The 14,835-nt window shown below is 68.7% G+C and overlaps 8 protein-coding genes across 8 annotated transcripts; 3 read left to right on the top strand and 5 right to left on the bottom strand.

Annotated features, from left to right (window-relative positions):
* Positions 1–45: 45 nt before the first annotated feature.
* MICPUCDRAFT_54488 (uncharacterized protein) lies at positions 46–1,850 on the bottom strand (the record flags this gene model as incomplete). Its single annotated transcript, XM_003064396.1, has 2 exons — positions 46–487; positions 976–1,850. 2 exons carry the CDS (start codon positions 1,848–1,850, stop codon positions 46–48), a joined length of 1,317 nt encoding a protein of 438 aa, XP_003064442.1.
* A 79-nt stretch (positions 1,851–1,929) lies between these two features.
* Positions 1,930–3,653, top strand: MICPUCDRAFT_66656 (uncharacterized protein; the record flags this gene model as incomplete). Its single annotated transcript, XM_003064566.1, has 3 exons — positions 1,930–2,523; positions 2,727–3,067; positions 3,201–3,653. The coding sequence occupies 3 exons, from the start codon at positions 1,930–1,932 to the stop codon at positions 3,535–3,537; spliced, it is 1,272 nt and encodes a 423-aa protein (XP_003064612.1). The 3' UTR covers positions 3,538–3,653.
* On the bottom strand, positions 3,585–5,795 carry MICPUCDRAFT_37104 (uncharacterized protein; the record flags this gene model as incomplete). Its single annotated transcript, XM_003064395.1, has 3 exons — positions 3,585–4,038; positions 4,230–5,071; positions 5,268–5,795. The coding sequence occupies 3 exons, from the start codon at positions 5,793–5,795 to the stop codon at positions 3,735–3,737; spliced, it is 1,674 nt and encodes a 557-aa protein (XP_003064441.1). The 3' UTR covers positions 3,585–3,734.
* Positions 5,796–5,880: 85 nt separating this feature from the next.
* MICPUCDRAFT_54485 (uncharacterized protein) lies at positions 5,881–8,288 on the top strand (the record flags this gene model as incomplete). The annotated part of the gene is made up of 2 exons (XM_003064565.1): positions 5,881–7,003; positions 7,048–8,288. The coding sequence occupies 2 exons, from the start codon at positions 5,881–5,883 to the stop codon at positions 8,286–8,288; spliced, it is 2,364 nt and encodes a 787-aa protein (XP_003064611.1).
* Positions 8,289–8,370: 82 nt separating this feature from the next.
* Positions 8,371–8,685, bottom strand: MICPUCDRAFT_54484 (uncharacterized protein; the record flags this gene model as incomplete). Its single annotated transcript, XM_003064394.1, has 1 exon — positions 8,371–8,685. The coding sequence occupies one exon, from the start codon at positions 8,683–8,685 to the stop codon at positions 8,371–8,373; it is 315 nt and encodes a 104-aa protein (XP_003064440.1).
* A 249-nt stretch (positions 8,686–8,934) lies between these two features.
* On the top strand, positions 8,935–9,459 carry MICPUCDRAFT_54483 (uncharacterized protein; the record flags this gene model as incomplete). Its single annotated transcript, XM_003064564.1, has 1 exon — positions 8,935–9,459. The coding sequence occupies one exon, from the start codon at positions 8,935–8,937 to the stop codon at positions 9,457–9,459; it is 525 nt and encodes a 174-aa protein (XP_003064610.1).
* Positions 9,460–9,754: 295 nt separating this feature from the next.
* Positions 9,755–10,831, bottom strand: MICPUCDRAFT_43542 (uncharacterized protein; the record flags this gene model as incomplete). The annotated part of the gene is made up of 1 exon (XM_003064393.1): positions 9,755–10,831. One exon carries the CDS (start codon positions 10,829–10,831, stop codon positions 9,755–9,757), a length of 1,077 nt encoding a protein of 358 aa, XP_003064439.1.
* Positions 10,832–11,741: 910 nt separating this feature from the next.
* MICPUCDRAFT_3400 (uncharacterized protein) lies at positions 11,742–12,845 on the bottom strand (the record flags this gene model as incomplete). The annotated part of the gene is made up of 2 exons (XM_003064392.1): positions 11,742–12,605; positions 12,741–12,845. Coding segments are annotated over 2 exons (969 nt in total), but the record flags the coding sequence as incomplete, so codon positions are not given.
* Positions 12,846–14,835: the final 1,990 nt, after the last annotated feature.

The raw sequence follows: 14,835 nt of genomic DNA, 5'->3' as shown, positions 1-14,835 counted from the left end.
CGCGGCCGGGGACGCGCGCGCGGGGGGGGCGACCGACGTGTATGACTATTTAGTCATAAGTCGATCCTTCACAACGTACCCGGTGGCGTCCACGAGCGCGTCGCAGACGGCGTCCTTCGCGCGCGTCGACGCCAACCGCGTCGACGTCACGTCGGAGCAGCTCCACACGCGGCTCTCGACGCTGAACGTGAGGGGGTCGCGCGCGCCGACGCCGCCCGGGACGACGTCTTCCCACGGCGCGGCGCCCTTCACGAAGTCGTACACCGCGGCGCCGCCGGGCGCGGAGGGGTCGAGCCACCCTCTTCGCATCTCAACCAGCACGCGAATCGCGCTTCGCAGCCACACGTTCGCGAGGTAGCCGACGCGCGCGTCGCCCGCGAAGGACACGCCGCTCGCGCCGGGCGCGACGTCGATCGCGCCGATGAGCGGCGAGGAGAGCTCCGCGGCGACCACCTCCTCGAGGCCGGGATGGCAGGTGGCGTAAAACCTGTCGCGGAGGTCGACGATAGGTCGAGGGAAGAAGACAAACACGTGTCAGTGGCGCGTGCGTGTGATTGGTGAGTACCGTTACCACGTGTCAAAACGTGAGGTTGACAACGCGCGAAAGAAGTCCGTCCTTAAGAAACGACGATCGACGCGCCGACCAGGTCGCACGGGGAGCGTTCTCGTCTCACCGCGAGAGAGAATTCAACGCGCCGCCGTCGAACGGCGTGGACGGATCGAACGACGCCGCGCCGCCGCCGCCGGTCGGTCGGCGGGCGCGAGGCGCGGAACGCGCGGGTCCTCCCCGGTCGTCGTCGCGCGCGATGCCGCGCGGTCGTCGCTCCTCTCCTCGGTCTCTCGGCGGCGTGGACGCGGCGTCGTCTCCTGAGGGCCGTTCTATACAAGCGAATGGCGGGGTGGAGTTCATAGGCGTCAGTTGGAGTTGAAAGGCGCCGAGGGCGGGGATTGAAAGCGAGGGGTGGGCGGAGAGACACGCCGGGAAAAGTCCTTAAGGATCGGCGTTCACCACGCGAACGCCGTCGTATGGGGACCAGTGTATAGAACGCACCGGACGCCGTTCGCGGCGTTCGCGCGTCATCTCCGACGCCGGCTCCCTCCTCCTTCCCCGCGCCGCAACGGAAGCACGCGACTCTCCGCGCGAAGTTGTTCTCCCCGCACGCCGCGCACGTCCAATCGTTGACGCCGCTGTCGTCGCGGACGGCGTCGCGGAAGCGCTCGGGTCGTCGCTCGCCGCCTCCGCGGTGGTCGAGACGGAATGATGATTCGTCGAAATCGTCGAAATCGGAACGCGGTCCTCCTCGCGACGACGGTCGCTCCCACCGCTCGTCGTCGCGCGACCGCGGCGGATAACGCGACCGCGAGAGCGGGGCGCCCTCCGCGTTGCGTCGCGAGTCTCTCCGCGCGCGCGTCCACTCCGGGGCGTCGGATCCGCCGCGGTATCGCGCGGCGGACGACGCGGAGGATTCCCCCCCGCGCGCCGCCGACGCCGCGCCGCCGCCTCGGCCGCCTCGTCCGCGGCGACCGCCTCTTCCGCCGCGGTCGTCCCCGCGCGCGCGACGCGCGTCGCGGTCGTCGCGGTCGTCGCGGTCGTCGCGGTCGTATCCCTCGCGGTCGACGCCGCCGCCGGCGCCCATCGTCCATCGCCCGTCGTCCGCGCCGCCGTTCCCGCCGCCCCCGCGCGTTCCGCCCGCGGACGTCGCGACGCGTCGGCCGTGATGAACGACGCGCCAGCCGTCGAGCGCGCGCGGCCTCGGCGCGACGTGGAGCGCCCTGACGCGCGTCGTCGTCGTCGCGAGCGACGCGCGCGCCGCCCACGGCAGCGCGCCGAAGCAGCGCGTGAGGAGCATGGCGCAGTGGCGTCGACGGCGGCGACCGCGGCGAACTTAACAACAAATCCGTCGAAAGTCGCGAACCTCGAACGCGACGATGGATATGATAACGACGACGGCGACGACGACGCGACGCGTCACACGGACCGCGCGCGGCGACGCGATGTCTCAGCTCGCGACGCGCGCGCGCGTCGCGTCGAGCGCGACCGCGACGACGCGCGCGCGGCGGCGCGGCGGAGACGGCGCCGGGGAACGCGCGTCCGCGCCCGTCGTCGCCCCGCGCCTCGGAAGTCGGTGCCGTCGTCGCGTCGTGCTCGCCCGCCGCCGCGCCTCGGAAGAGCCGCTCGTCGCGCGCGTCTCTTCCGCCGCGCCGGAGGAGCGCGCGCGCGCCGACGGCGGCGGCGACGACGACGGCGACCCGAAGCCGCCACCGACGAGCGCGGCCGCGGAGACCGCGCGGAAGAACGTCGACGCCGCGGTCGCGGCGTCGTCGGCGTCGTCCGCGGCGCTCGCGAACAATCTCGACAACCAGTACCTCGCGACGCAAGAGCGGTTCCCGTCGCTGCCGCTGCCGCCGGAGCCGATTCGCTTTCCGCGGTCGCCGGTCGACATCAAGCTCGCGGTGATGCTGCTTCGATCCGCGTACGAGACCGTGGACGACATGAACGTCATCCCGATGGACCAGTTCCAGGTGCGCAGACGGATGGACGTAGACTATCAACATCAGCGTTTTATCCCTGCGCGCGTGCGCGCGTTCCGACGCCCGTTCGTTCCGTCGCCGCCGCCGCGGCGTCCGCTCGTCGCCCGACCTGACCTGACCACCCGTCGTGCATCCCCCTCGCGTTCCTCCCCGCCCGCCCTAAACCCTAAACCCTAAACCCTAAACCCTCCTAGATCAAGTTCTGGAAGTCGCGGCAGGCGGAGTGGGAGCCGTACAGGAACCAGTACTCGCCGTTGACGATCGAGCAGGGCAAGCTCGCGGATCCGCTGTACTTTGACTTCATCTCGTACGTCCAGTTCAACGTCATCGCGCGCGAGCTGCCGAGATCGGACGTGGTGTTCGAGGAACGTAACGGCGCGGAGGGAACCGTTTCTGTTATCCGAAGAGACGCGTCGCTGGGGACGGACAACAAGATATTGACGCCGGCGTTCGCGCAGCGGTTGGGCGACGCGCTCTACGCTCGCGCCAGATTCGGGTTCGAAGACGCGACCTTCCCGGGGGTCCCGGAGCCGAGGTGCGTTAGAGTCATGGAGTCTCTACCCCTATTTATACCCCTAATACCTCTGATACCCCCCCTGATACCCCTGATACCCATAAATACCCTAACCTTCGAACCTCCGAACCCTAAACCTCCTCCTTCCTCGCAGCTCCCCCGGCGACGTCGCGCGCGTCGCGGACGGAATGCGAGGTCTCGTCGACGCGTTTTGCGCGAAGGGATACGCGCTCAGAGGCGGCGTTCGCGACCTCGGACCGGGCAGCGGCGGGCAGGGCACGGAGAGCCGCGAGGTGGTCGTGAAGCTGGAGGGCCCCGCGCAGCTGTGGGGCGCGAGGCAGCTGTCCGCGCGAGGGGTCGTCCCGATCAACGAGTACCTCGGGATGGCGGCGACTGGGTTTTGTCGCGCGAGCGGCGTGCGAAGTTCGTACAGGGCGAGCTACACGGACGTCGCGGCGGAGCTGACGTTCACGCTGGCGCCGCCGCGGTAGCGTCGAGCGGAGTCGAGTCGCCGCCGAATCCGTCCGCGCTTCGTCGACGCGTTTTGGTCTGTGTTGTATTAAACGTCTTCGTAGAACGCAATATATACCTCATGATGGTAATTTTCGTTCGCGGGGCGACTGACGCGTTCCTCGCGGCCTCCCCGACTTCGTCGTCGCTCGACTCGACTCGACTCGACTCGATTCGCTCACTTCGCGGCGTCCTCCATCGTGACGTCGACGCGGCTCCGTTTCCGCCCCGACTCCGACTTCGACTTCGACTTCGACTTCGACTTCGACTCGCTCTTGCTCTTAGAGCTCTTGCTCTTCGAACGCTCGCTCGGCGACCCCGGCCCTCGCTCCCCTCGCTCCGCGCCCGCGCCGCACCTCTCCCTCCTCTCCGCCGCCATCCGCCGCAGCGTGTCGTCGTTCACCGCCGCCCTCGCGCGTTCGCGCGCCTCCTTCTTCTCCTCCTCCCGCTTCTCCGCCTCGTCGTCCGTGGACGTCTCCGTGCTGGGTGGAGTTGAAAGGCGTCAGTTGGAGTTGAAAGGCGTCAGTTGGAGTTGAAAGGCGTCATAGGGTCGGGGATTGAAAGCGAGGGGTGATGTGCGAAGAGAAACACACGCCGGGAAGTAAAGTCCTTAAGGATCGGCGTTCACCACGCCGACGCGGTCGTACGGGAACCAGTGTGAGATAGAACGCACCTGGAGCTCGAGCTCGACGACGAGCTCGTGACCTCGTGCGCGCTCTCCTCGCCGCGCCGCGGCTGCGCGTCGGCGACGGCGGCCAAATCCGGCCGCCTCAGACGCAACTTCTCCAGCCACTTCGCGCTCATCTTCGGTCGCCCCCGCTTCGTCATCCTCCACGCCTTGGCGAACCGGGACGTCGTGACGACGTTTTGCGTCACCGCGACGGTGTGATCGAGGTTCAACACCGCGTGCCACCAGCCATCCGGGACGTACATGATCTCGCCCGGGCGCTGCACCGCGTCCATGGGCGGCGGTCGCCCGGCGTCGCGCCACGCCGCCCCTCGCGTCCTCGGGTACATCTTGTTAAACCACGTCACGGACTCGCCGTCGAGGCCGATCCCTTTCGGCTTGAGGTGCGCCTTCTCCAAGCCTGGCGTCGGCGGGAACAGACACCAACGCTTGTGCCCGCTGATCAACGCGTTCCACGCCGACGTCGCGAGCGGGTCGACGTGAACGCTGCTTCCCGATCGCGGCGGCCCGATGACGACCCAGCGGTACGGCGGCCGTCGCTTCTCGCCGACGTGCTGAAACAAGTCCTCGGCGAAGTACTCCGGGACGGCGTAGTCGTCGAGCAGCGGCATCGACCCTTCCTTATCGCCGAACGATCCGTCGAAGATGTACAGAGGCGAGTCGTCCTTCGCGTGCGTCTCGTCCGTGAGGTAGTGATGGATGTGCGAAAACTTCAGCCTGACCGCGTACCCGTCGTCGTCGCTGCCGACTTTGAACCGGTGCGATCCAAACTTTTCCTTCAGCGCGTCGATCGTCCACGTCTCGTTCGCGCGCCAACCGTCCATGGCCTGAGGGTCGTTCCATACGAAGCGACGTCGGGGTGGAGTTCAAAGGCGTCAGAAGCGGAGTTGAAAGGCGTCGAGGTGTGTCGGGATTGAAAGCGAGGGACCCTGGGCGGAGAGACACGACGGGAAAAGTCCTTAAGGAATGACGTTCACCACGCCAACGCGGTCGTATGGGAACCAGTGCGATGACAGGACGCACCTCGGTGATGATGCACGGGAGGCGGGGCTTCTCGAATCGCTCGATGAACTCTTGCTTCGACACCTCTCGCGCGGATATCCGCGGCACGTCGTCGCCCAGATTCGCGGTGCTCAGCACGCTCGCGTCGAGGTAGTACCCGTTCTTCTGCCACTCGCCGCCGCTGACGGAGAGCTCCGAGCGCGTCGCGCGCTTCGCGTGTCGAATTCGCTTCTCGCATCGCTCCAGAGGCGACAGCTTCGCGTCCTTCTTATCATCGGCGGCGTCCTCCTTCTCCTTCGCGTCGTCGTCGCGGCCGCCGCCGTCCGCGTTTGACTTCTTCTTGTCGTGCTTCCCGTCCTTCTCGCGCCGGGACGCGGACGCGTCCGCGGCCGCGATCTTCGCGGCGACGGCGTCGGCGTCGGCGGACGATTCGGAAGGAGGATTCTTCTTCGACGCGCCTTCGGCCGCCGCCGCCGCCGGGGACGGCGCGCCCTTGACGTAGGTCGGGACCGCCTCGTCGTCGAACGTGATGTGCACAGACGTCGTCATGGACGGCGCGCGCGAGACGCCGCGGACGAGGGAGCACCCGCGCGGGGGGGGGAGGGCGCCCGTGCGGCGGCGGCGCGCGATCGAAATGCGCGAGGTCCGCCAGATCTCGTCCGCTTCTTTTCCGGCAGCGCAGCGGCAGCGGCACTCTCTCGATGATGATTCGTTCGCTCAGTGCGAGGCGCGCGCGCGAGAGGTCGCGATGAGACGCGCGGCGGTCGCCGCCGCGGGGCTGTTCCCGCGCGCGAGGCGAGGCGCGCTCGTCGCGTCGTCGTCGTCGGCGGCGGCGGCGGCCGCGGCCGCGCTCGATGGCGTCGCGGACGCGATGACGTCTGTTAGGGGGGCGAGCGGCGGCGTCGATCGCGTCGACGCGAACTTCGACGCGAGGCGGACGACGAGAACGCTGACGACGTCGACGTCGACGGCGCGACCGACGGCGGGGGCGACGCCGCGGCCGTCCGCGCGCGACGACGAGCGTCGTCTGTCGGCGTGGCGCGCGCGGCGATCGCGCGGCGCGAGCACGAGCGCGACGACCGCGCGAGGAGACGCGGCGGAAGCGGCGTCGTCGTCGTCGTCGTCGGACGCGCTCGCGCTCGCGAAGTCGCTGCCCACGAGCGGCAAGCTGCGACGCATGCGCGTCGGCGAAGTCCGCGAGCTCCTCTCCGCGATCGGCATCGACGCGGCCGGGAAGAAGGACCACCTCGTGCGTCGCCTCGAGGAGCACCGCGCGGCGGCGGCGGCGGCGGCGGCGGCGGCGACGATCGACGACGAAGACGAAGTCCTTAAGGAACGGCGTTCACCACGCGAACGCGGTCGTATGGGAACCGGTCACGACGCCGTCGACGAAGACCTTCGCGACGATGACCGTCGCGACGCCGCGGGCGCGGGCGCGGAGGACGCCGCAGCGGGGATGCCGACGCGACGGCGGCACCCCACACGGCACCCCACACGGCACCCCCCCCTGGGTCGGCGCGACCTCGGATACGACGACGTCGTCCTCTCGCCGAGCGAACACGGCGTCGACGCCGCGTCTCTCCCGAAGAGCGTGCGCAAGATCGCGGAGCGGCTGAGCAAGCGCGCGGACGGCGCGCGGACGTTCGTCGTCGGCGGCGCCGTGCGCGACCTCCTCCTCGGGAAGACGCCCAGGGATTACGACCTCGTCACGAACGCGACGTGGCGATCCATCAAAAAGGTGCGATTTCCTTACACTGGTCCCCATACGACCGCGTTGGCGTGGTGAACGCCGTTTCTTAAGGACTTTTGCCGTCGTCTCTCTCCGCTCACACCACGCTTTCAATCCCCGCCATCGGCGCCTTTCAACTCCGACTGACGCCTTTGAACTCCACCCGTGGCGTCCAACCGCGGCGATCCGTCAAAAAGAATCTGCCGTGCCTCATCGTCGGCAGGCGCTTCCGCGTCGCGCACGTGCGACGGCACGACGACGAGAGCGACCCGCGCGCGTACCACGAGCTCGTCGCGATGGAGGAGCACGAGCGCGTGGGGCTGGCGCGGCGGGAGGGGAGGAACCCAGCGAAGGAGCTGACGGCGTGGCAGATGAAGCACGGCGAGATGCCGGCGAGGAGGAGGAGGAAGACGCGGGCGGGGGAACGGTGGAGGATGACGACGGCCGACGCCGACGACGAGGAGGAGGAGGAGGAGGACGACGACGAAGACGACGAGGAGGAGAACGCCGAAGACGATGACGCCGAAGACGACGACGAAGACGAAGTAGTGGAGGAGATGAAGATGGAAGATATGGAAGAGTTGGAAGAGATGGACGACGGGCTCGACGACGACGAGCGGTTCCTCGACCGCCTTCGCGACAACGCGTACGCGCGCGATTTCACGCTCAACGGGCTGCTCTACGACGTCCAGAGCGGGGAGCTGTACGACTTCGTGAACGGCATCGACGACATCAGGAACCAGGTCGTTCGGTCGATAACGCCCGCGAACGAGGCGTTTCAGGAAGATCCCGCGCGGATGGTGCGCGCGATTCGCGTCGCCGCGAGGCACGACTTTCGCCCCGCGCCCGATCTCGTCTCCGCGATTCGTGCCAACGCGCGCCTCGTCCGCGCCGAGCCTCCCGCGCGGATGGCCGCGGAGTTGCTGACGGTGTTATCGTGCGGGTACGCCGCGCGCGCGGTGCGCGTGCTGTGGGAGTGCGGTCTGTTGGAGCATCTGATGCGCGAGCACGCGTCCTACATCGCGCGCGCGGTGGGGGACCCGACGAAGTCTCTCGTCGTCGCTGGCGCCGCCAGAGGCGGGGGAGCCGAGGGCGCGACGAACGACGTCTCTTCCTCGATGCAGCTGCAGCGCGCGACGGACGTGCTCTTCGAACGCGATCCGCTGTTCCGCGTCCTCGCCGCGCTCGACGCGCGGCACTCGCCGTCGAGCCCCGCGAGCGAGGCTATGGTGTGCGCGTGCCTCGCCGCGCCGCTCGCGATCGCGGCGCGTTCTCCTCACACTGGTCCCCATACGACCCGGTTCGCGTGGTGAACGCCGTTCCTTAAGGACTTTCTCTCCCGGCGTGTCTCTCCGCCCAGGGTCCCTCGCTTTCAATATCCGCCCTCGGCGCCTTTCAACTCTTACTGACGCCTTTCAACTCCACCCCGACGTTCGCTTCGCTCGTATAGGAGATGGGGTGGCCGGTGCCGCCGCATCCGAACGACGTCGTGCCGACGCCGGTCGTCGCGGCGGACGCGTCGCGCCGCCGCGCGCGCTCGAAGGGAGCGGCGAGGCGCTCGAAGGCATCGGAGCCGCGCGCGTCGACGTCGTTCTCTTCGTTCCTGACGCCGGACGTCGTCGAGGACACCAGGTGCGTTCTGTACACTGGTTCCCATACGACCGCGTTGGCGTGGTGAACGCCGATCCTTAAGGACTTTTCCCGGCGCATCTCTCCGCCCACACCTCGCTTTCAATCCCGACACACCTCGACGCCTTTCAACTCCAACTGACGCCTTTCAACTCTAGGGTGAAGATCCGCGCGTACAAGGCGGAGTGGTCGAGAGAGGACGAACGACGCGCGCGCGACGCGGTGCGGCGTTTGCGAAAGGGGGCCCTGGATTCGAAAAAGCCAAAGCCGTCGTCGCCGTCGTCGTGGCGCGTCGCGTGGACGCTGTGGACCGGCGTCGCGGCGAACGCGATGACGATGATGCGGGACGAGTACGACCAGACGTCGCGCGCGTCGACGTTGCGCGGCCTCTTCACGATGCACCTGCCGCTTTTCGCGACGTGGGCGAAGTCGCAGTCGGTCGTCCCGGGCGGCGGCGACATCGTCGTCACGCGCGACGTCGTCGACGCGATGTCGAAGGAGGCTGCGAACCCGCGCGCGTTCGCGCGCCTCGTCCAGAAGACCGCGACGCCCAGGACGGGTAACGCGAGAGCGAAAGCGAGGACGAGCTCGAGCGATCCGGGCGGCGGCGTCGCGACCGTGCGCGCGAAGGACGCGTTCGATTTCTTCCACGTCGTCATGGACGCGCGCGCGGACGCGGCGACGTGGTCCGCGCGCGCGGCGGCGTTCGACGGCGACGCGAAGTGGAACCACGCGTCGTACAAGTCGACGCACTCGAAAGTCGCGGCGGCGACGTCGGAGGAAGGGTGGGACCGAGGAGGGCGATCGTTCGCGTCGTCGAGCGACGAGAGTTTTCCGTCGGAGAAGAAGGGATGAACGAGGAAGGGGACGCCGGTGAAGGAGAAGGTCGCCGACGAATGGGAGGCGGCGGCGACGAAAGGAGACGGAGATGAACGATGACGCGGTAGACTAGTAGCTGATCGCGATGGAATGCGTAGTAGTATCTTATTCGTATCATCGTGTCGTTCCGTCCTCTTTCGAAGTATTCTCGTCCGTCTCGCCTTGGGGGCGGGGGGGGGTGCTCTCGCGGGCGCCCCCCGCGCGCGTCGTCGATTTCAGTCTCATCGGGGCGCGAGGCGTTTTCGCGCTCGCCGCCGGCCGGCGTCTGCATCTACGTCGTCTTCGCGAATTTGTCGCGAGGGGCCGCCGCGGGGGATCCCGCGGCGTCCCCAAACTCGAATCGGCGTTTTCGAGTCGTCGTCGTCGTCGTCGTCGTCGTCGCGCCCGCCGCGACCTCGCCCTCTTCCTCCTCCTCCTCCGCCGCCGCCAATCGCGCGTCGTCGCCCGCGCTCGCATTCTCCTCCCCGCCCGCGGCCTCGCCTTCGTCCCGGCCTTCGGATGCCGCCGCCTCCTCCTCCTCCTTCTCTTTCACGAACACGTGGTAGTGCGGCACGTCCACGGAGTTGTTATCGTTCATGTCGTAGTTCCACTCGACGCAGCCGGGGACGTTCGCCGCCAGCCACGGCTTGCACCACGCCACGATATCCCTCGCGCGCATCTCTCGCTTCGACCACAGCGTCCAGTGCGATATCCCGGGGGGGCACTCGTACGGGAACATATTTCTCTCGAGCGCGACGTCCGTCGACGGACCCCCGCCGTCGTCGCCGCCGCCGCCGCCGACGCCGAACACCGTCCGCTCGATGTGATCCTCCATGCCCCAGTACCCCCCCTCCGCGTCGATCGCGGCGATGTGCGCGCGCTTGCGTTCGGTGCACTCCTCCGATCGCATCCAGTATTCGAGTCGGAGCGTGCACGGCGGTCCCGGGGCGGGATCCGCGGCGGGGTCGAACGGATCGTCGTCGTCCTCATCCTCTTCCGAAGAAGCTTCGGAGGCGTCCGAGGCGTCGGAGGCGTCCGCGTCTACGTCGTCGGCGCCGCGGCGTCGAGCGCGAGCGCGATCGCGCGTCCGTCCGCGCGCGTCGCGATCGCGATCGTCGTGATCGTCGTCTTCCTCGGATGCTCTTCTCGTCTTCTCGTCTTCCTCGGTTTCGCCTTCGAGCGAAGATTCGCGCGTGGAGGAGGGGCGGGGTTGGGATGAATCGTGTTCGATTTTCTGCGGCGGCGTGCGCGCGCGCATCGAGGGCGTGTCGCGCGCGCTTAGCGACGTGGATATGCGCACCGAATCGTCGACGGGGGCGTCGACGGCCGCGAGATCTCCCCCCGCGACGGCGGATTCGACCGCGCGCATTTTTCGGGCGAAGCGAAGGAAAAAGAAGGAGAATGAATGAATCGACGGCTATCAGAGCCGCGCTCGACGTCCGATCGCGCGCGTCGTCCGCGCGCGTGATCCGCGCTTCCGCCCGCTCTCTACTCGAGCGGGGCCTTCTCGGACGTTCGCGCAGCCGAAGCCGCGGCGCGCGCGACGCTATCTATGACCTCGAGGCGGCGGCGGACCGATCTATCACGCGGATGGAAGCAGACGACGAGAGAAATTTCACCCGCGGCCAGCACGAGCGTCTCGACGCCGACTGCGAGTTCGATCCGGGTGTTTTTTTTTCAGTTTTTTCACGTACAGTAGTAATAAACGTACACGCGCGACTACCTATGCCAGCGCGAACCGTCCCTCCCCGCGCGTCATCGCTACGCGGCGTTCGCGCTCTTGTGCCGCCGCCCGGCGATCGGCCCTCGGTCCGGGTCGGGCTTCCAGTGCAGGCACTCCCCGTGGATCCGCAACTTTCCGCCTCCGCCGCCGCAGCCGCCGCCGCCGCCGCCGCCGCCGCCGCCGCCGCGCTTCCCCGCCGCTCCCTTCCCGTTCCTCTCCGTCAGCGTCTCCGGGCACCACGCCGCGACCGCGTCCTCGAGCGCGCGCGTCGTCGCGCTCACGAGATAGTTCCCGCGGTAATACCGCAACATGTTGTGCGACTGAGGGTCGAGGGTCCGCGCGAAGCGACCAGACGTCGGGGGCGGAGGTCAAAGGCGTCAGTCGGGCTCTTCGCGAGCCGTCGCGGCGGGCGCGTCGGGATCGAAAGCGAACGGCGCGCGGAGAAGAACGCACGCCGGGGGGTGGCCCTAAAGAAAACGAGAAGACGCGTTAAGGATCGGCGTGCACCGCGCGAACGAACGAACGCGGTCGTATGGGGACCAGTGTGATTGATGCTCGCCTGAAGCGTGGTCACGACGTCGTCGGTGGTGATGGCCGTCATCCTCGACACGTCGCTCACCGTGACCTTGCCCTTGTGCTCGTACAGCAGACGCAGGATGACCTTGCTCCAGTAGCTCCGGTATGACACCTGCCCGAGGTCGCTGAGCGGGCGCTCCGGCGTCCCCGGTCGCCCCTCGCGCTTCGAGAGCTCGTACGAAAACTCAATCAAAAATTTCCCGTACCCGCGTCGTTGATACGGCGGCAGCGTGAGGATGCACGCGAGGTTGTAGCTCTCCTGCGAGTGCTTCTCCTTCGAGAAGTACCCGACGAGGTGGTAGTTACCCTCGGGCGTGTCGTTGTCGCGCTCGCACAGGACGTAGAACAGGAACGGCTCGACGTCGTAGTACAGCGTCTTGTGGTCCAGAAACAGCTTGGAGAGGAGGCAGAGGTTTTGGCAGTAGACTCCCGCCTTGGCGCCGTCGACTTCGAACATCGCGAGCGTCGGCGCGCCCGGCGCCGCGTTCGGCTCCAGGGGCTGGCGATAAATCTCGTTCCCGGGCGGATGCGACAGCGGGCACTTCGCGCGGTGTCGCAGCAGCGTCTTCTTCTTGCGCATGTACTTGAGGCAGAACTCGCACACGAAGAGCTTTTGCCTCGAGCAAAACTCCTCCGGGTACGGCGAGTAATACCAGCAGTCCATCTCGTACTTTCCCATCTCCACGGTGTTGACGTTCTTCACCTTGGTCTTCTCTTCGTGCTCTTGCTCGATGAGGCGCTCGATCGGGAACATGTCCTCGGGCGCGACCTCGACGTGGTTCATCTCGTTGAGTCTGCGTTTCTGCGTGCGCGTGAGCTTGCGGCCGGCGGCTTGGCCCACAAACTTTTTCCCGCCCGCCCCGTTTTTCCAGTCGCCGTCGCCGCCGCCGCCGTCCGATCGCCCGCCGCCGCCGCCGCCGCCGCCGCCGCGCGTCTCTCCGTCCGCGCCTCCGCCGAGACCTCCGACCCCGCCTCCGACGCCGCCGGCGCCGGCGTTCTTCTCGAGCTCCGTGAGCTCGCGCACGTTCGACGCCTTCACCCACTGGTCGCAGCGTTTGTTGTAGTCGACGTAGTGGACGTAATACAACGCCCTCTCGTTCTCGTCGAGACGCGCCTTGCCCGTCGCCGACGTCGACGCCGCCTTATCGCGCGTCTCGACGACGTCGGCGACGTGGTATTCGCCGTCGAACGTCGCGAGCGCCATGACGCGCTCGCCCTTCTCGAACGCGGCGCGTCCTCCTCCTCCTCCTCCTCCTCGCCCTCCTTCGCCGCGTCGTTTCGTCTTCTTCTTCTTCGCGGGCTCCCTCTCGTCTTCTTCCCCGGCGGCGCCCGCGCCCGCGTGCGCGTCCGCGGCGGCCGATCGCGATCGGCTCGGTTCGCCTTCTCCGCGCTCCCCCTCCCCGCGCGACGATCGCGGCGGCTCCGCGGGCGTCGCCGCATCCGCGTCCCTGGTCGCGTTCTCCGCGCCGCGGCGGCCGTTCTCCTTCCCCCGCGCCGCCTTCGCGGCGCCTTCCCCCTCCTTCTCCGCGGCGACGGCGACCGCGGCGACGCGCGTCTTCTCCGCGGCGGCCGCGGCGACGGCCGCGCGCGCGCGCGCGTCCTTCTCATCCTCTTTCGCGCGCTCCTCGCGCTCGAGCTTCGCCAATTCCTCGTTCGACGGCATCTTCGTGGACGGCAGCGGCGCGCTCACGCGGACGTCCGCGTCCACGCGGCGCACGTCGCCGTCGTCCATGTCCGCCGCGAGCCCCGCGGCGGCGGCCCACGCGGCGTCCGCGTCCGCGTCCGCGTCGGACCCGCCGCCGTCTCGGTCCGCGTCGTGCATTTTTTTGTCGGCGTGATGTTGGTTCGTTAACTCGTCTCGCGACGATGCAATGCGCGCGGGATCGACCGCCGCGCCGCGCGCGCCTCCTCTCGCGCGCGCGCTTCGCCGCCGAGCCTCGGAGACGACGCCGCGCGTCCAGTCGTCGCCGTGCGCGCGACCGTGCGTTCGCCGCGACCGCCGCGACCGCCGCGACCGCGCGTCGACGAGTGCGCGCGATCGGAGCCGCGCCCCGAACGAAGGGCGCCAGGGTTGCCAGAGACAGCCAGCAAGCAAGCTGGCGCGGAAGGGACGACGGATTTTCCTCGCGCGAGCGCCGCGACTGGCGACGACGAGGAAGTGCCAGTCTCGCTCGCGCGGCGTCCTCCCCCCCGCCGCTGCCGCCGCCGCCGCGGCGATGTCGTGGTGGAAGTCGCCGCCCGCGCCCCCCCCGCCGTCGCCGTTCCCGCCGCCGTCGTCCATCCTCCCCTCGTTCGACGCGTCCGCGCTCGACGACGGCGGCGCGTTCGCGCTTCGCGCGTCGCTGACGGTGTACGGCAGCGGCGCGGACGTCGGCGGGCTCGCGCCGTCGTGGTCCGACGCGTCGTGGCGGTGCGTCACCGACTTCGCGCGCGCGGGCGCGGACGGGTTCGTCTCCGCGTGGGCGCAGCTCGACGTCTACGGCGCGCTCGCGATGACGTCCTCGTTCGACCTGAGCGCGAGGACGTGGAACGTCCTGCGCTTCCGCGTCCGCGCGTCGAACGCGGACGTCGAGCTCTTCTGGGACCACGCGACGACGACGACGACGACGACGACGGCCGCGAACGCGTCCTCCGAGTGGACCGGCCCGCTCCTCCTCAGCGGCATCGTCGACGCCGACGCGGACGCGGACGCGTCGGCGTGGCACAGCGTCACCGTGCCGCTGGACCCGGCGTTCTTCGACCCGAGCGCGACGGAGGGACCGCCCGCGACGAGCTGGAACCGCCTCGCGTTCCGCGACGTCTCCGGCGCGGGCGGGGAGCTCGCGCTTCGAGACGTCTTTCTCGAGTCGTACGCGCGCGCGATAAATCCCCGAGATATCTCCGCGCCGCCCGCGCCGAGCGCGCCGAGCGCGCCGCCGCCGCCGTTGCCGACGAAAGGCGACGGCCCCGGCGCCGCCGGCGACGCCGGAAACGTGGACACAGCTGTCGGCGGCGCCGGCGACGCCGACGGCGCCGTCGCGCGATGGTTCATGGTCTCCACCGTCGCGCTCGTCGCGCTCGTCGCGCTCGTGATC

Source organism: Micromonas pusilla (assembly GCF_000151265.4).
Source record: "Micromonas pusilla CCMP1545 genomic scaffold MICPUCscaffold_17, whole genome shotgun sequence".
In the NCBI taxonomy this organism is placed as follows: domain Eukaryota; kingdom Viridiplantae; phylum Chlorophyta; class Mamiellophyceae; order Mamiellales; family Mamiellaceae; genus Micromonas; species Micromonas pusilla.
This window is presented reverse-complemented; position numbering and strand designations above follow the sequence as displayed.